The sequence below is a fragment of the Ammospiza caudacuta genome, chromosome 10 (assembly GCF_027887145.1).
Source record: "Ammospiza caudacuta isolate bAmmCau1 chromosome 10, bAmmCau1.pri, whole genome shotgun sequence".
NCBI classification, from domain to species: domain Eukaryota; kingdom Metazoa; phylum Chordata; class Aves; order Passeriformes; family Passerellidae; genus Ammospiza; species Ammospiza caudacuta.
Window position 1 is genome coordinate 17618212 of NC_080602.1, and position 20135 is coordinate 17638346.

The 20135-nt window shown below is 38.8% G+C and overlaps 1 protein-coding gene across 4 annotated transcripts in view; it reads left to right on the forward strand.

Annotated features, from left to right (window-relative positions):
- Nucleotides 1–20135, forward strand: part of SLC12A1 (solute carrier family 12 member 1) — a 44132-nt gene that overhangs the window by 935 nt on the left and 23062 nt on the right. For 2 of the 4 annotated variants that reach the window (XM_058811748.1, XM_058811750.1), the window contains exons 2-12: nt 922–1519; nt 5888–6022; nt 6221–6296; nt 10317–10412; nt 11755–11894; nt 12352–12462; nt 13407–13518; nt 14011–14138; nt 16844–16928; nt 17664–17815; nt 19387–19494. In XM_058811748.1, the coding sequence (XP_058667731.1) occupies nt 1109–1519; nt 5888–6022; nt 6221–6296; nt 10317–10412; nt 11755–11894; nt 12352–12462; nt 13407–13518; nt 14011–14138; nt 16844–16928; nt 17664–17815; nt 19387–19494 (1554 nt within the window). In that variant the 5' untranslated portion in view covers nt 922–1108. Of the gene's footprint in view, nt 1–921; nt 1520–5887; nt 6023–6220; nt 6297–10316; nt 10413–11046; nt 11143–11754; nt 11895–12351; nt 12463–13406; nt 13519–14010; nt 14139–16843; nt 16929–17663; nt 17816–19386; nt 19495–20135 lie in introns of all 4 variants that reach the window. The other 2 variants (XM_058811749.1, XM_058811751.1) reach the window with 2 other exon arrangements.

Below are 20135 nucleotides of genomic sequence, written 5' to 3' on the forward strand. Positions count from 1 at the left end.
TATTTGTTTATAAGATACATTTTGTTTCTAAACCTTTCTGCTTTTACAAATGCTTTCAAAGTTTCGATGTCTAAGCATGCTCTAGTTTTGAACAAGCTGGGCTCCTCCTGAATTATACAGGTCTATACAATCACATTCCCTAATCTCCTTAGAAATATGTTTCAAGACAAATGATTGCCATAATTTCAATAGCTCATTTCAGAGCTTTCTAAACCATACTTTAAATTGCTGCAAAGGTACTTAACCCACTAAAGGCCTTAAATATACATACCCTTTCTTCTCTTGGAGTTTTTGTTTGCTTCTGTATTTTCATTGAGGAGAACTGTGTGGGAAAGGGGAGGTGAGAAGCAGATTATACAGCTGTGTGTTCACCTCTCCACGGGCTGCCACTCAGGGGGACCTAGACAGGCCAGAGGAATGGGCCAGCAGGAATCTCATGACATTCAACAAGGACAAATGCAAATCCTGTACCTCAAACAGATTTTAACATTTGCACCATGCAGGGAGCAACCCTCCTGGAAGGGATTGGGGGAGCAGGCTACAGAGGAGTGAGCCCCACACTATCCATGTGTTAATAGAATGATCATGTTCCAAGCTTGTGTACATGGATTCTCACCATGCCACCCTGCTCTTTCATGGGTTTTCATAAAACAGATTGAAACTAGAGGTGTTCTTGGCTCATTTACAGCTCAGGCCTTTACCTCCTCTGGAGCTTGTACCAAAATACTGCTGGTTTGGTTAGAGGGTCAACTGCATCCATCACAGATGGAGTATCTCCACAAGCTCTGTGTTGGCTTCAACTATGTTTTTACTCAACAAGTCATAGGATGACAGTCTCAGGGATACATGGTGAGAGCTTGTGGTGGAAAACTTATCTAACCATGCAAGATAATAGAAATAGTTTATTTGTATCTTTTATAGCAGTAAACCTGCAGCCAACATCAGGAAGACTGCTTAGAGATTCAAGAGAAAATTCCCAGCCCTTCATTATTTGAGAAGCAAAGGTCTGATATGCAACAGCACTAAACCTTTGCTGTATCTGCAACTGTGTGGCTGCAGCCACAGAAGAGTCAGGGATCAGTGACCTAAGTCTGTGGCACCCCTGAAGATGTCAATGAACAACGCATCAAACGTTTTCTTGGATCCAAACGCAAACCGCTTTCAAGTTAACATCATTAATGAAGACCATGACAACAATGAAACAACACAAGAGGATGTGGGCTCTGACCCACCACATTATGAAGAAACATCTTTTACTGATGAAACACACAATAGACTAAGAATCAGTTACAGACCAGGAAAAAGAGAATTACATGACAATTTCCGTCAAAATGGGGAGAAAACAGAAGCTAGCTTACACCCCTATGATACTCACAGTAAAATGTATTATCTACAAACTTTTGGCCATAACACAATGGACCCAGTTCCCAAAATTGATTATTATAGAAACACTGGTAGCGTCAGTGGGAATAAGCTCAACAGACCAAGCTTATTAGAAATTCATGAACAACTGGCAAAGGTAAGTGAAAAGGAAAGATATAATTTTTCTTTATTCCATTTCCAGACTGTTAATTCTGTTTATTAATAAGAGAAAGTCCTTAAATTCATGGACCTTGCCCAAGAGAAGAAGTGCAAGTAACTACTTGCCATATTTCCTTTGCTAGCTGCAGTTTGTTCTCTGCTCTGTACCCTGCTCAAAGAAAAGATTTTTATTAAAAGGTATTTGTAATGTACTTAATAAGCAGAAACACATAGCTTAATCTTGTCTAAAAATATGGATCTACCAAATCTCTTCTGTTTCACATAAGAGTTAGGATGGCAGATGGTGAATGTCAATTCATACTTTAACCAAGCTACACAATTCACACTTATTCTAAACTTGAATTTTACATCAATGCATACTAATTTGGACAGATTCCTCCATTTTACTCATTAACCAATATAAGCATTGTAAAAGAAATTATGTGAAACAAATGCAATTTCAGTGAATCAGATATCCAGAGCACTACCTGCTTGTTGCTGTGACAAATCCAAACAGAAAGAAGGAATCAAGAACAAGGGTGTTGAGGGATAGCAGACAACACTTCTCAGGTGCTGATTCAGTGAAAAAATTTGAGGTTAATATGCACTTATCAGGGCAGGGCTGGAAGGAGAAATACCATTGCTACAGTTAAACTGAGACTAAAAGTGTCAATATGCAGCAAAACTCCTGTTCTTTTTTTGAGTTAGACAATTGTGAAATGAGAGAACTTGAGCACAAGCAAGCTCTCATCCCCATTCTGCTCAGTTCTTAATACTTTTGAGGTCTGAATGCTGGTTTTTGAATGCTTGCCCAGATCTTGTTCAGACTTCTGGTCTCTGGCGATTCCTCTTTCCTATGGAGGTTAATATAAAGTAATGAAATCAAGAAAAAATATAGACATTAGTAAATCAGGACCTGATTCTTTAGGATTTTATTAGGGCAGTTTCCTAGTTTTGGCCTGACTTACTCAAATTAAGCTGTCCATAGACCTGTGTAAAATGGCTTAAAAGGACAAACATTTCCAAAGATGAAAACAAAGCGGATACAAAAAGGGGAACATACCAATTTAGTATCCCTACTCATTTGCAGATGTACAAACTGCTACTGAAAGGACTAAACACATTTCTATGCTCAGAAGAAATATCCTGTTATAGAAATAATTTACTTCAGTAGTGGCCAGATAGGAGTAAAATTGTATATTGGCTTTGAACATAATGCTGAATGAACATGTACTGAACATGAGCACATTAAAGGATTTTCAGTTTTGATGGTAACCAGAAAATTATGGGGTTTTTACTGTTGTTTCTCTCAATAGTTTTGATATTTAAAAAAAAAGATAATTTTTTAGGGTTTTTTTTAAGGCTTCCTCTTAAAGATGATTAAAAAGAAGGCAGATTACACCACAAAGTAAAATGAAGATAAAATTGTTTCACGTGTTGGGACTGTCAGAAAATAAGAGAAAAAAGCATATCCTAACTTAGAGATTTCCAGACTTTTTCCAGTATCCAGTATGCATCTTACAGAAAGATAATCTTATGTCTTTCAAAACAGGAAGGTGAATGTCATAGGTAATGGGATTTTTGTTACACTGGCAACCTGCTGTGCCCTTTTGTGGGTTGTGGCCCTGGTCTGGGAGCACAAGCACAGCTCTGGAACAAACGATGCCCCATTAGCATGGCTGGAGCCCATTCCTGCCTGTCCCATGATCTCACTTGGTGACCTTGGACAAATCACTTCTGTCTGCTGAGCTTTTGCTGAGGAATAAACAAGAACGAGGTCACCAAACAGGAGCTTAGTAGGAAGGGAAATTGAGCTGTGTGGGAAGGCAGAGCTCCTCTCAGGAGGCACAGGCTGTGCAGGCTCTGGATGGGGCTCCAGCCCCGGGCAGGGAGGGCGGGGGTGCCACACTGAGCGTGGACAGGAGTCACAGTGATAGCCCAAGGTGCACTCCTGAAGCAGATGCTTTATTCCTTTTTTACTTAACCACTAAAGTCTGGGTTTACCACACCATACCCCAAGGCAATCCCACCCCCCTTGCCCCCGATTTGGAACTCAAGTTTTTGAAGACAACTGTTTTGTCAGAGCCTGTTGTGAGATTCTGATAAGAAGTGGCATATGTTTGACTTCAGATTGCTAAACATCATATAAGCATTCCCATTGTGCTTTGATGCTGAGCTTAACATCAGAAGATAAATATTAATATTTAATACATTTTTTAATATGTAATTTTTCAAATGTCAGAATGTAAGACAGGCTGAAAGAACTTCAAATATCTAGTTTCCACACTGCTGGAGTCAAATGTGTGACATCTTTTAGCAAGATGTGTCAGTTTTTGCACACATTAAGCCAATTAAATTCCTAAAAAATAGTCTAAGTGCTATTTCACAGCTGATGGCTGGTGATAATTACTTGGGCTTAATATTTACCCTACATAAAAAATAATCTAACCTTTCTTCCTCTTGGCTATTCTCCACACTTGTTATGGAGATTTGATGAGCTCATCATCTTTAGCCCCAGGAGAGATGAAGAATAAGCCATTCTGAAACAAGGAAAGGAAAATGTTTGGGTTAGGGTTTTTTTGGGGGATTTTTAAAGCAGAAACCTTTTTATTTTAGTAGCTTTTCAAAGTGTTCTGTCACTCTTATTCCACATCCTTAATGCATGAGTAGCACAGGTACAGCTGCTTGGTAAATAACCAATCATTCACTAAAGCACACCAATTTAAAATGCATTTATGGAAGGTTTAAGGCCATAATTTATGATAATGGCATAGAGAGCACAAATTAATTCAAACTACAGAGGAAACAACTTGTTTCAAGTACAAAGACCAAGCCCTTTTAATTTTTTGTCTTTGAAATTCTAACCACTGTAGCAAAAAGCCTGTCATATTATTCTGCTAATCTTCCTTCATTGACTTCAATCATTTACTGCATTTTGAGCAAACAGAGACATTATTATTTCAGAGTAAGAATTGTCAAAATTATCTAAGTATCTCAAAGGAGCTCAAAGTCACAGGCTTCCAACAGATCTTGTATTCCCACTCTTTGGGCCAGAAGGGCAATAGACACCAAGCTTAGCCCATGTCAAAACATATTATCCAGTCACTTATTTTTCATTTGTGAGCACAGTCTGGGATTTACTGTGTCAAAGGCATTCTAAAACCTTATATCATTTTGGCTAGAGCCTCCCTCCTTGAGAGCCAACTCCAGACATCTAAAAGACCAGCTGTATAAGAGGCATATACAGCTGGTCATTAAGTCTGTTTTGGGTTTGTGTGTTGGCTATTTTTAAATTTATGGACAAAATATAGAAACAACCTTAAAGTTAACCAAGATTTAAAATCTCATGTTTCACAGAATCACAGATATCTTTCCTCCCTAACCTGCTAAGTTAATCTGAAAATCTCTTCATCACCTACCAAAGCCTAAAAGCATCTTGATTCCTCTCCAGGAGTGGTACCCACTCCTGACTCTCTGCCAGACTATGGCAACGTGCAGGGTCCTTCCTGAAGGCCTTTGAGAAAGACCCACAAAAATCAGGCAATTGCTAACCTAATGCCAATTTCTCACAGAAACAGTGGGTGCTCTGAATAAAAAAATCAAATTAAATTAAAAGACAATTACATTAAGTACAAATCTCAGCACCACAACCAATTCCTATTCAAGCTAAAAGAAATATATATAACATATCAAAGATTCTGAGGCAAGAGAGCCGAGGAGATAAAATACACATTTATATCTGTAATTGATGTGAACAATCTAAAATTCTGGGCTCCTCACTCTTGTTGCACCATAAATATGGCATTTCCTAATCCTATCTACTATGGTACCACCAGTTGTGGCTAAGCCACAGAAAAGATTATTCAATTTCTACATTTCTCTAATTGTTTTCAGGAATATGTTACCCATGTGCTGCTGCAGTTATGTTTGTACTTCATTCAATAGGAAACACTAGATTTCATCACAGAACTTAGCCAAGCTGCACTCAGCTAGGTCTCTTTTCACTGTTTGCAATTATCCCCATTTCTACACTTAGCATTATTCCTACACTGGTGCTAGAGCATGCAGAGGTCAACCACACGACCCTCATTATGTTAGACACTCTACAAACATGCCAACACAACATATATGTGGAATAGCTTACAATAAAACAGGTTAGTATCAGATCAGGTAATAATGTATTTAGTCTGCTTAAGAGATTCTTTCATCTCCTCCCCTCTCAGCAAGCCCACCTGCTGATGCCTGGTGTGAGCAGAATATTGCTCTCTACTCCAGTGACTGTAAAACAGGATCTATGGAATTCTTTTCTATCATGTCTTCCTCTGCCTGGCCCAGAGATGTATTTGTTTTCTGTGTGATCCCTCAGAACATTGCTGTGAGCACCGGCTCTGTGGAGAGAGTGGCCAATGGAGAAAGCAGCGCTGGAGATGAGACAGCAGCCAGCAAGGAAGAAGAAAACAAAACAGGATTTGTCAAGTTCGGCTGGGTGAAGGGTGTGCTGGTGAGAAACTTACCTGCATTTCTAAAAAAAAAATAAAATTAAAATAAAATCAGTTCTGTTACACTTAAATCATTGAAGAATTAAGAGAGGGAGGCAGACTTCAGGGATGTTTGGGGTGAAATGCACTTTATCACCCTTCTGGTTTTCAACATTACTTTCAACCTTGAACTAATGCAGGAATTTTTCTTTAAAACCTAGGTAAGATGCATGCTTAATATTTGGGGTGTGATGCTCTTTATTCGACTTTCCTGGATTGTAGGTCAAGCAGGAATTGGTACGTATCTTATTTAATATCATTTTCAACAGTGAAAGGGATAAAGAGGATAAACTATACATGATCATGATTAATATATAATCTGAGATGTGCATTTGCATGTTGAACTCAATAATGTTTTCAAATGCTTGCCAGGGTAAAAGACATTAATCCTCCAAACTATTGGAATTTTCCAGACTCACAGCCAAATTACTGCTTAGAGGCATAGATCTGTTAACTATGCATATGATCATCACATTTGAATATTTCTGAGCTTTAGTGAAATTTGTATTTAGATCCTGTAACAGATGTAAACTTTATGACTCGGGCCAATTTCTAATATGTGCGTACAGAGTTAACCTTTAAGAGTTCACACTTTGCTTATCTGTGAAACCCAAACCTTGTCATCTACATACTATAAACAACACTTCTTCACACTTCTCTGCCAAGATGAAAACAGAACTGGAAGGAGGTCTCATCTCATCAGGATTTTGTTATTTTTAACTACAGAACAGCACTTGATACTAGTGTACTATGAAAGACTAAGTTTTAAAAACTCTGCTACAGCTTTCATATAAATGAAATAAGCACATTTCATTGTGTGCTGTATCTTTGCTTCATGATTGTGCAATTTAATTAATCCAAACTCTCCCTGGGAGACTGGGCCCCAAGGCCTCCATCCAGTATATTGCAGAGTGTTCAGTGAAACCTGTGAGAGAGGGAAGAGCTCCCAGCAGTGCAAGGGCAGCTCAGCAAGGTGCAATGTCCCACAGCTGGGTGCTACAGCTCCCTTTTCAGAGCTACTGCTCTGGGGAAGCACAGAAACCTGAGCTGCCATGGCAGTGTCCCTCTGTGAGCCTGATCATACAATTAGAGCAATGGGACTCTGATCTTTGACTGGCACCCAGATGTTTTAAAAACCAGCAAAGGCAGGACAGCAAATAGGCAGTTTGGATAATCACAGAATGGAAATATTCAGTTATATTAAGGGGTGTCAGCTCTGCTGGACTTGGATAAAAGTCAGTGCTCAAAATCAGATTGACTATACTATCATTTATGCCCTTGTCATGGAAGTGAAATGAAACCTCTCCAAAATTTTCATGGTTGAAGTCTCATTTCTGATAAAAAGCACTAACTTCATAGAAGTTTCACTTGAGCAAGACTGAGCTTTTAATAAAAAAAATAACAATGAAACACTTATTAAGAAAAAAATCACAAACTTACAGAGACACAAATAGGAAAAGAAAAAACAACCCAGCAATAAAAGATCCAGAACTAAGCGGAAGAACTTTACTACTTCTGCCGTGCTCCATGCCTGGCTCCAGCACTGTGCCTGACAAAAGGGTGCTTTCTGATTTTATGATGCATACCAAATGAGCACATACAGCCCAGGGCACTCATAACTATATGCCTTGCCATGAAAATTCTGCATCTTAATATTGCCAAGACTTTGCTCTAGGGTTTCATGCAAAATTAGTTTTTAAGGGCAGTTTAGTAACTTATTGAGATCATCAAGAAGTATTACTTTGTTTTGAGGTGTGAGAATAGCCATGGGCAAGAGTAATTCATTTTGGAACAACTTACTTAGGAGCCATATGCCTGGATTTCAATCTAAACTTTAATCAGATTTTAACATTAATTTGCACCAACATCAGTTACAACTTTCCTGCTTTCATTTTTAATTTTACCACTTTAACTCATTGATAAGCAGGCTCTTCTTTCTTACAGTTTATTGCTCTGCTGTTGCTTTTTTAAATTGCATGTGTTATGCAAGGGGGTTACTTTTACTTTTGAAAATGAGATGTCAAATTCCATTTGAATAATTTCTCAGTGCATTTTTGGAATGCCTTAAAAGCAATAAGCTTTAAGTCCCCAGCCAAGCTGCTTAAGGAGAACAGTGATGGAAGCCCATCATCACCAAGGCTCAGGGATTTCACTGGGTACTGCTACTAACATGGAAATTAAATGAGACAGTTAAACCACCATCTGGGCACCATTTATATCCCCATCATTAGAGGGCCAAAGAGAGACAACCCAATTATTTTCATACCCTGATAGGCTGTCTTGGGCAAAAGCTCTTACAGGGGAAAAAATAGGATTCTGCAAGGTTCTCTGGCTATCATCAGCTAGGAAAAAAAAAAAAAGGGGACAGAATTGTTCTGACAAGATTCCAGGTCCAAAACTAGTCTGCTATTTCCACCTAATACCTGAGGACTCTCTGAAATCTGTATTTGTACCAGAACATGGAATGGTTAGACAAAGGCAGGGAAAACCAAGTTTATGCTACCTGCAAATCTGGCACCAAATATTAGAATTATGTTACATTATATTACAATGATGTTTTGGTTGAGTCACTTCATTTTATCCACTTTTCTTCTTAAATGCTAAAATATTTTTTTAAAAATTATCATTAAAGCCTTCCCAAGAAGATGTTACTATCAGATTAGCAAAATATCTGACCCTACAATATCACGCACATGTTAAAAATATGAATTCTGAAATGCAGTAGAACACCCTTGAAAAGTATCCTTAGAATGCACACAGCAAATAATTCTAAAACTGCTTTAAGAATTATGAGTCTAACTTACTCAATTTAAGAGTTAACAGCTCTTAAAGTCAGTCTCCTTCTCAGACACAAAATTTGCAAGGTTGAACAATATCCTTCATAGCACATCCTGCTCAATGGTAGCTGACCAAAAGGAATGACCATTTGGAATTTTTTATACAGACCTGCACATAAAACACTTTCATGACTAGCTATAGTAAGAGCTCAGAAATCAGTAAGATAAACATGATTTATTAGAGGCTCAAATCACTTTAAATATGCTACACTATGTTATATATCATTTATAGCTCACACATTACATTGCTCTATCTTAAAGGATTGTGATAACATGGCTGTAATTTAAGCAGCAAAGAAGATTAATTCAGGGACTGGATGTCTATAACCATCCACTATGAACAGAACTCAGGAATCTGATCTGTAAGTCAGATGGTAGAAATACAGCAGATAAATCAATAAGTTTGTAGCACTTCTAGCTCAATGTCAATTGTAGGATCTAAGTTTCAATTTGGATGAGCCCTGGCCAATAAATACAGCTACAAGCAATGTATATTTTGCAGTTCCACAGTGAATGCCTATGTACCCTATGGAAACAAGACAGTTATTGCATAAGCCTCAGCAAGTTCAGATAAAACTGTTTCCACACTTGGCACCAAACTGTAATTATTTACTTTTTTCTCCTGGTTTTCTCCCTCCCTTCTCATAGACAGAAGTGAGAATAAAAGCAATAAAGTTGAGAGAAAAACATTATATTATTTCTTCACCTGACTTGAAACAAAAAGGAGATCTGGAACTACAGAGACAAACTCCTCTAGGTAGTGCCAGAAATGTAACAGCAAAGGCTGCAATTGTACCTTGGGAGGTGCAGTTTGTACACAGTTTTATTGGGCAGGTAGTCTAGCCCCAGAACATGTAATTCAAAGAGGATCTTCTGTGGGATCTTTATCCATGAGGTTTTCAAGATCCAGCTAGCCAAGGTCATCACTGATTTCATCCTGTGTTGGCAGTAGTTCTGCTATGACTGGGAGATTGAGCTACAACCTGTGAACCTATAGTCAGTCTTCCTCTGATTCAACATTTCATTAACTGATGAAAGACAACAGCATTGTCACAAACACTGTCACAAAAGTTCATGTGCCTCTCTCTTAATTTTAAACAGCCAGGATGTGTGTTAAAGGTAGATAAAAGCATCCATGTCAAGGGATGCCTGTTTGTTTGTTTCCTCCATCCTTTGGAAATGATAAGAATTCCTGGACAGAGTACTCCTATCAGAAAGAATCATTGCTTGAAGAGTGATGGGAATAATTTACTATGGTGACACAGACTTCATGACAATGTTCTGCAAGCTGCAAGTGGTCCACAAACCATCTTTTCAGTTTACTGCTGTGATTCTGGCCTGAAAATTCAATTTAAAGAAAGAATGGTTTGTAGGAAACATGGAACATGAGTAAAATATTTTATCTTCTTATTACTGACAGGTCTTGGAGTAATCATAATTCTTCTGGCCACGATGGTAACCTCAATTACTGGGTTGTCAACTTCTGCAATAGCAACTAATGGGTTTGTCCGTGGAGGTAAAAATCTTAGGGTTACTAATGCTTTCAAGCCCCAGAAGGTATTTATGTATAATTTTGGTGTGAGACAAACCAGAGGGACCATAAACCAAAGGGCACAGCTAGTGGAACTGGAAGGTAACAATTCTAGCCACCTCTCATCACAATTTCAGGCGCGTTTCAGCTGTCACTTCTAATAAAGCACGGCTTTCAGTTCAGTCTGAAAAGTACATTTCAGATGTTCCTGCCAACTGCTGAGCAAGGGATGGTTCTGGCTTTTCATGGAGTTCTTTCACCTTTCAGCCAGTCTTTCCTATTCAGAGCATTCCAGGTTGGACACTTCAACAAACAGAGCATGAGACATCTCTTCCTGTCATTTTGAAGACTGATGCAGATCAGTAGATATCTTCAGTTTATTGCCTTCTTTATAACCCTCCTTACCTTTCAGCCCTTCCTTGGAAGACAAGTAGATAATTCAGCTGAAAAAGTCCATGTCAGGTAATTTGTGAAACAAAGTTTTGGTGCATTTCAGAGCCTTTAAGTTTTAACTGGTCTGGTCTAAGCCCTGTGGAAAATGGAAAGTTCTTACTACATCCCTAAAGGAGAACAGGTACTGGAATACACTTGCATATACTTTCTTTTTCGGATCTTTCAGGTCTTGGAATCATAGTTATTGCTCTGAGTGTAGTAGTAACAACATTGACAGGTATCTCCATGTCTGCCATTTGCACTAATGGAGTAGTAAGAGGAGGTAAGTGAATATGATCTCATGAATATGATCTTCTCTTCAGATTTGAATTAGAAGAATAAATGGAATTGAGATAACTGTTATAAGCAAAGAAAAAAAAATGTATATTTGCAGTGATTTCTCCCAGTGAATCAACAGCAAATAGAAATGGGTATAGAATTAATGCAAAAAACATTAAAGACTCACTGCGTCACTATGATGCAGGAACTTAAACAATGTACCACAAAATGTGACATTCCATGCTAACATTGGGACAGACCCATGCAAGTTAGAACTTAGTTAAAAGTTAGTTAACTTCACTTTTTAGAAGTGAAGTTCTCTCTCCTTTATGTTACTATATCATGCATCATGAAAAATTATAACAAGGTCCAGTTTTGCATGCTAATATGCACTAAAAAGTCTTCTGGAATAGAAAGGCATACTGAAAAGTCTGAAGGCAGAACCAGTATAAAGCACGTTGCTTTTCTGCAGTGTCCCCTATTAACACAGGGCAAAGACTGATTATATTTGTGAGAGAAAAGGCACGGATTTTTCCAGTAACAGTTATGTGAGGGGAAAAAAGCACAAAATCTGAGTGTTTAGTTGTGCTGAAATAACAATTATTTCTGTCTGCAGGTGGAGCATACTATCTTATCTCAAGAAGTCTGGGCCCAGAGTTTGGTGGATCTATCGGCCTTATCTTTGCATTTGCAAATGCAGTGGCAGTTGCCATGTATGTAGTTGGATTTGCTGAAACTGTTGTGGAACTTCTTAAGGTAAATATAGATGTTTCATGTATATGATTAAATTGGCTCAGTTTTGTTTTGCGTGGCTTTTTTTTTTTTTGGGAGGGTGGTGATGATGGTGTTTGTTTTACATAATGTATTTGTGTAAGTGGTGATATGTTTTAGTTAAGGCTTGAAGGGGATCTTTAGCAGGGAAGAAGCTGGTCTGCCTAAATATGCCACAGAATGCTTCTTCATTATTTCTACCTTTTGAATATATTTCATACATTTCTTGACAAGAATCTCAAAATCAGAATAGGAACAGACATCCCTCCCATTAGCCAAATAACGCCAACTGCAAAAAGTCAGTTGGAACATGACATACCAACTTGGTCTCACAAAGCTCTGAAACTTTGACAGCTCACTGCTTTCTACTTCACCTTCTTACTTGGTCCCAGCAGCTGGGCAGAGAAAGACTGGTTCTCATAACATTTCTAACCACTTTCAGGAGAGTGATACACTGATGGTAGATGAGTCCAACGACATCAGAATCATAGGGACCATCACTGTGGTGTGTCTTCTTGGCATCTCTGTTGCTGGCATGGAATGGGAAGCAAAGGTAAACTTTTAAAAGAATATAAAAGCAAGCAGTATATTAACCTGCTGTACACCATTAGTGTGTGAGGAATGTTATTCAACAGATGGAATTTTCAAAAGCACTCAATTTCAGTTTATGCTTAATCTTTCTAAAAGCAATAGCAGTTTAATCATTACATTCAATGAAAGTACAATTACTCTAAACTCTTTCTTGAACAAACATTTAAAAGCACAGAGGAAGTTTGGGTTTTGCAGACAACTTGGTTATATTCATTTTTATAATTCATGGCATCATTTAGAGTCTTGGCTATCTGCCCCTTTTGTCCTTATTTTTGATGCAGCTTGATAGAATAAACAGTAGCAAAAACAATATATGGTTTTATCACTGTACTCTCTCAAGCCCTACTCAGCAGAAGAGCTCTATTTGTTACCCACTCTTTAATCTCTAAGATTTCTGCTATTCCTTCACCTGTGAAAAAGGTCAGAATGCAAATTCAAATGGAAATACTTGAGAGTGGAATACAGCTATTGAAATCAGGTCCAGAAATCAGGTTCAACAGTACCCTTGTTTTTGCTGTGATGGAGACTAGATTAACTTGTAAAAGAGATCAGAAAACAATTTGATATTATAAGTTTTGAAGTGACAACCCCCTGCAACTAAGAAAAAATTATAACAATATAAAAACATCTTGTACTTGATACTAATGCATTAGCTGTTCCATTTCGCCTTTTCTTGTAAGGAAGTTAACCTAAAATTAAATTATAACTCTGTATTTCATTACTCCCTTAGTAAAAGCATCTGCTGTTGTCACTAGCTGATTCAGCTATCTTGACTCCTGGTATTTTCAAAAACTATAGAAACGCATAACCTGTTATAGGGAACAGATACAGATAACTTACTATATAGCCATCTCCACAGCAACAAAGTTAAAAACTACAGGAGAATCTCTTTGTTTCTATTAATAGGCTCAAGTTATTCTTCTTATTGTTCTCCTTGTTGCCATTGTAAATTTCTTTATTGGCACAGTCATTCCTACCAACACTGAAAAGAAGGCAAGAGGCTTTTTTAATTACCAAGGTAAGCAACCTTGCTGTCTGTCATAAAATTATGTTTGCATTCTTTTGACTTAATAGTAAGCTAAGGATTCCACTGAAAAATGTCACAAGATCAGAATCTTCTGCCCAAGTTTAAGTGAGCTTGCGAACAAAGAGAATGGATTTCATCTCTAATTTTCAGTCTGTCTCTGCTGCTGCAGCCGACAGCACAGTAAGATGCAGCTTGAGTCATTTATACAGCAGTAGAGCACAGACAAACTTTAACACAGAGCTAAGAGCAAGTGGTGCAGTGACACTTGTGTCACTTCAGCATGGATCTGTAGCTCTGAGACACAGACAAGCACATCCCTTCTGACAAGCAGACTAAGGAAATCAAATTCCCTTTGCTTGTGATGTGATGTGAGAGATTCAAACCCAGTTGTCCAGATGTGAAGGACTGACTTACTTAGCTCCTCCATTAAGTAACTTTGGAATCAAATCCTGTCGTTATATTTCATTCTCATTATATTTGCAGCATCAATATTTGCAGAAAACTTTGGACCAGATTTCAGAAGTGGAGAAGGATTTTTTTCGGTGTTTGCCATATTTTTCCCAGCTGCCACTGGCATTCTTGCAGGAGCCAATATCTCAGGAGATCTGAAAGTATGTATTTCATGAACTTCATCATACTAGCCACAGGTTGGAAAAATAACAAGAAAACCGATCATGAATCAACACTCTATTCAGTTTTAAATCATGTCTTTGCTTTCCAAATTAAGCTCTCTCTTTTAAGTACCCGCTTTATTATTTTAAAACATCAATTCACAAATTCTCTTGTAATGCATTATGGGTATTTCAAGAAATTACTGTAGCTAGATTTGGGTTGCTATATAATTTAAAAACATGTTTCAATAACCTGTAATAATATATCATTAATGGTTCATTAGCAGCATATGCTATAAGAGAAATTACATGTGTATCTCTTGGAGCTCATCTTCTGTAAACATCAGCCCAAAAAGCATCCCTAGAAAGCTCATGTTTGTACTCACAAGAATCAGTGGAGACCAGCTTTTCATATTCAGGGTCATAGCAAGGGCAGAGCAAACAGAGCATTTAAAGAAAGCAAGAATGAGCAGCAATACTGACTTGGGAATGGGACAAAAGGAAAAGCTGCAAGATGCAGCTGTGACCAAAAATAGTCTGAAGAGAAAGGTAAAGGAGGTCCAAGGGTGCCCAGTTGTCTTGCTGTGGCCAATCTGTCAGTTCCCCATTCTCCTCTTGCAGTTTACCAGTTATAGGAGATGGAATTTCTAGTATTTAAACATACAGGTAAATTAGAGACAGGAATTTAGTTTTGAGTGCTCTCTAGTTTTCATGACAAAAACACTCAGAAAACAATCAAAATAAATAAAAGGAAAAAAGTCACCAACAAGACTCTGCTGCATCTGACAGCTTGATAACCCCAGCATGTCAAATGAAGTTATTTGGCCTTATCCTATAAATCCATTGCCTTGCAAACCTTAAAGAATTCAACCAAAGCTTTTCTATTTCTGTACTGGTACAGCAGTCACAAGTTCACCAGATCTTACCACCCCTGAGAGCCCATTCTCTTTCCTTTCCTCACCCTGAGCTGCATGCCTCAGCTCCTTTGTTTTCAGAGGACTGCTTTTCAAGCCAAGCACAGATAAAATACATAGAACCTGAGCCACTGATAGCGTCAATGAGATTCCATTTTTAATTAAAAAAGCAAAAACCATTGTACTTCTGCCCAGTGAGACTGCACCAGCCTCACACAATCTTCATCCTTTTATCAAACAAAAATAATTCTTTTGCCATATATGGTGCTCTGTCTGCATGGCAGACTCCCAAAGCAGCAGCACTTCTTTCATCAGCTGTTTGAAACAGTCTGAGCAGACTTAGGGAAGCAGTTCTCCCACTGGATCTCTGCAGCCGTTTCAGTCTCACAATAAGTGGACTCCTGTAACCAAGTCCTCCAGGCAGCAGATTCCCCACTGAGCATGCTTAGATGCATCAGACAAGTCTGATTAAATTAACCAGCCACTCCAGAATCTAAAATACAAGCTAAGGAGTGTTTAAAAGTGTAAAATTTACCAATCAAACTTTCTTTAGAATTTGCTGCAAGCACCTTTGTCCGTGCTCCTGCAGCCGCTACACACTCAAGTTATGTCCTACTCCAGAGCCTCCTTATAGGGACAGCTTCCTAGTGACTTCCTACTGACTTCAGTGGGCCTTAGCCCCTAAAGTTCTAACATCATAGTAAATATGGGGTTAAATTATGAAAACATAAAAGTTGTTAAGTTGTAAGAACCTTTAACCTTAACATGTAATGTTGCAGAGTTTACGACAACCACAAGATTCCACAAAAACAATTACCTAAAACATGCACATCAGAACTGCATAAAATCACCATGCTCTGAGGGCAAAGGCTCTTATGCAGCAGAAGTGACTCCACAAATATTTTCCCCCTCAATAAATTCTTACCTTATTTAAAAATTATATTAATTACTAATCCAGTTAGGTAATTCATGCATGCCTCACAATAAACTCCAAATTTGCATGTTGGTTTTTCACCCTGCAACAAGCATAGTTAAAAAGAGTCTGTGACTTCAAATGCATTCAACAAATCTTGGATTTAAAAACACCATGCTAAACCAACTTAAGGAGAAAATTAATAAAAAATTCTTCCTAGCATAAACAAACACCCTAAATTGTAAGGTTATCTAGCATTAAAAATCCCTTTAAAATGTATAGTGCAGATCTTTGGACTCTTACTTACAGTTGCATTATCAAGGCTGATGCTGTTGTGAGCCAGTCTGTAAGCATTATAACCCAGGCTCATTAAATTATCTAAATTAAGTCAATACAGTGAAAGAAAGTAGCTGTTTTGAAGACCCAACTAACAATTCCTGGTTACAAAGCACAGAAGTACTGTGTTCTGTACAGGGTGACTCCATCTATCTTACCAATTAACCAAAAATGGTCCCATCTTGTCATCCACAAGGGTCTGATGGTTCAGTAACTATTTACCCACTACATCATCAAACATTAAGATAAAGCCAATTGCAATGTGAAGAGTTTGGAGTTCAAGAAATGCAGACCTCAGGACACTTCTGTTGCTATAAATGTGAGCTCTGCTCCTGCAGAATATCCTTCCTGTGTGCATGGTAGGAGTGCTGCCCCACAGGAGCTCTGCTGTGCTGGGACCAGAAATGTGGCTCAGGTCAGAGTGATAAAAACCTGCTCTCTGGGGTATTTTCACACCACAGAGTGGCAGAACTCCCAGCATGCAAATGCAATCAGGCTGCAGCACACAACTCAGTGTTTCTTGTGTCACTGCTTTGTTTAAGGACCCACAAAGTGCCATACCCCAGGGAACAATGCTGGCCATTCTGATCACTGCAATTGTTTACATTGCTGTTGCAATATGTGCAGGTAAGTACAGAACCTCTGCTTCACTTGTATAGTTAAGTTTGAAATTTGGCATGCAAGTGAATGATTAGCCTCACTGCTTTTGCATGCCATGGATTTATTTTTTAGAGAGACAGTAGTTTTGATTTTACTGTATGTCACAACAACGGTTTTTTAAAAGGCAGCAATCAGTGGAAACAAAAGTGCCCATGTGGCAGCTGGACCTTCAGGTAACTTGTATGGTTATTTTTGCATAAGTGACAAAGACCACCAGCATATAGCAACCATGAGCATAATAAAGATCAAAGGAACCTCTGATCAATCTGCTGATCTGTTCCTGGTTCACATTGAAATTTCACATGGCTTCTGCTTGTCTTCTTACTGAACATTCATGAGAATCACAGGAACAGGGTAACACACACATTTTGTACATTATATGTCAAAGACAGAAATCAGTTGCCAGTCTCAAAGGAACCACACAACTACATGTTCTACAGTAGGGGCTGTGAGGTAACAAAATGGGCATGAGTGAAAAGGAGGCCTGTACTGAGAGCTATGAAATGTGTTGGAGGATTATGCAGTTAAATTCTCATTACAAGCATACAAAAAAATCCCTGCCCAGCACAAAATGTTGCTCTTTGGGATGAATCTAAGGCAGCAGCTGTACAACAAGTGTGCAGTTTAGGAGTCAAAGTGTGGCAAGAACATTCCTTCAATGTCACAGTGAAGCAAAATAACAATATATCATTTTTTCCACAGCTTCCTGTGTTGTAAGAGATGCTACTGGGAACGTCAATGATACAATTGTGCCTGGAATGAGCTGCAATGGATCATCTGCCTGTGGCCTAGGCTATGATTTTTCCAGATGTGCAAGTCAGCCATGTGATTATGGGCTGATGAATAATTTTCAGGTTTTAGTGATAATATGGATTAGCCTATATGCATATATTAGCATAATAAGCAGTACATGAATACACAAGTACAAACATGCAAAGCTGTTGTCTGCAGACAACTACAACAGGACAACCACTTTTATCTAAAAAAGTAAACTATAGGAATGATGAAAGACAAAAATCCCCTGCATTGCATGTTCACCTTCACACTGCCCATCACTAGCCTTCCTACCACCCTGGTAAGGCCTTTATCTCCTCTTTTAACAAGTACCACGCAGCAGTATATGTTATAACAGCTTCAAACTGAAAGCCCAGGCTTAACAGAGATCTCAGGAAGTCCTGTTAGATGAGGAATTCACCTCACTGCTCTTGACACATGGATGTGATTTTACCTCAGGGGTGCTGTGGTCACAGTTAAAGGGTTGTGTCACAGCACAAAAACCAGAGTTCTGACTTCTTTTAAAAAAGTATCCAACAGTAGAGCAAAAAAATCAAGTGAGAAGTAATGGAGTCTTTCTCCTAGGCCAGAAACTGTCTGCCATTTTTATTCTTCAAAATAAAGCTTAGGCTAAGCATCAAAGTAAAGCAGTTCTGCAGCCTGACAGCCACAGGTCCCAGATCTCTGTTCAGCCCCTGTGCTTCATGGCCAGTGAGAGGAATTCACCCCCCACCTGCACAGGCTTTTCAACGAGTCATTTGTACCTTTTAAAGTCACTCGCTTTCTTCCCAGCTGGCTCTGCTGAATGACAGGGCTGGGGAACCACCTTGAAAGGGATTTGCTGTCCCTTTCATAGACTACTTTCCTTTCCTTCCTTGATCATTTACCATCCTTACTCCCACCTCAGTTCAGCTGCCCACACTCAGGGCACTCCTTAAAATCAGTAACCTCCCTACAGCCAGACAAATTTTCACTTCTTGCATTTACCCCTGCCAGACTAGAGCCATAAAATGTTATGACTGCATCTGACAAATCTTAAGGATGCACTGGTTTCTTCTCTGAAGTACTGCCCACATACCACCAATCACATCCATCTATCTTTTAGTTTCCTTGTCTGGTGCCTCTCAACAATCTTTTCCCTTCAGTAGGCCAGCCCAGCACTCCTGGGAGGGCTGAGGGAGGCCTGACAGTGACCATCATTACTGTTTGCAGCACTGCAGCTCCATCAGGCATTTTCTCTCATTTTCAGCCATATTAAATAATCAAGGGAAAAAAAAAAAAAAACACATAAAGTGCCTCCAACCACATTTCATACATTGGGGCTTCTTCCTGCCATTTCCATTTTCTTGTCTGCTACAAGCTGACTATTTACTCATCAAGTAGAGACTGTTACTTACAGCAATCAGTGAGTAAAGGCAGTGAGGAAATCTCAGAGTACTCATCTGCCCCAGCAGACAGCTGCATATTTGAATAAGAATTTGGCTTTGCCTCCATTGCTTTTAACTAAACCCAAAATAATAGTACAGTTTGTGGCAGATTAAATTTAGAACAATGAAAAGTAGAGACACATAGAGCACTCGAATGGATTTGTCATTAAAAAGTGCATCCAAATGCAAGCTTGTTCTTTTTACCTTCATTTTTTTTCCTAAAGGTGATGAGCATGGTGTCTGGCTTTGGTCCTCTCATCACAGCTGGCATCTTCTCAGCTACTCTGTCATCAGCTCTAGCATCTCTTGTCAGCGCACCCAAAGTTTTCCAGGTAAAATTAAAACATCCATTTCCTTATACTTGGTTTTACTTCAGAGACAAAGTTGAACTCTGTGTGCCAAATGTAATGTATATTTAAGCAGCATTGACACATGTGGCAGGGGCAGGGAAAACAATATGTAGAATGTTTTTCAGCAGAAAAAGACAAGTCTTATCATCGTACAAGGGAGATAATGTTCCTTTGGTCAGAGCTCAGCTTTGCTGCAGGATGCAGGGGATACTCATGTGCCTGTCATAAATAGCTTCAAGAGTACTTTCAGGACCACTTCTGTCTTGTTACAAAAAGCTGCCCTGTAAGCACAGGAGCAGCAGGAGCCCTCAGGTCCATAAGATTCAGGTGCTGTCAGGTGTGCCCTTAACAGGCTGTCCAGAAGCTGTCTGGCCAGCAGCAACGAGGACAGACTGGGAGCAGAGGGCATGGGAGAGATAAGCTGTACAAATTATATCAAGCCACTGATTTATGCTTCAACTTCCCACAATTTAGACTCTATTTAGCTATTTAATTACCTTTTCATTTGAAGCACTGAATAAGCATTAAATGCCTGTGATTCTATTTCCTATGATATAATAACATAGTAGCACATTGTCTTATCACCTTATTTAAATGTTCATATGCCACAGCAGTTGATGAAC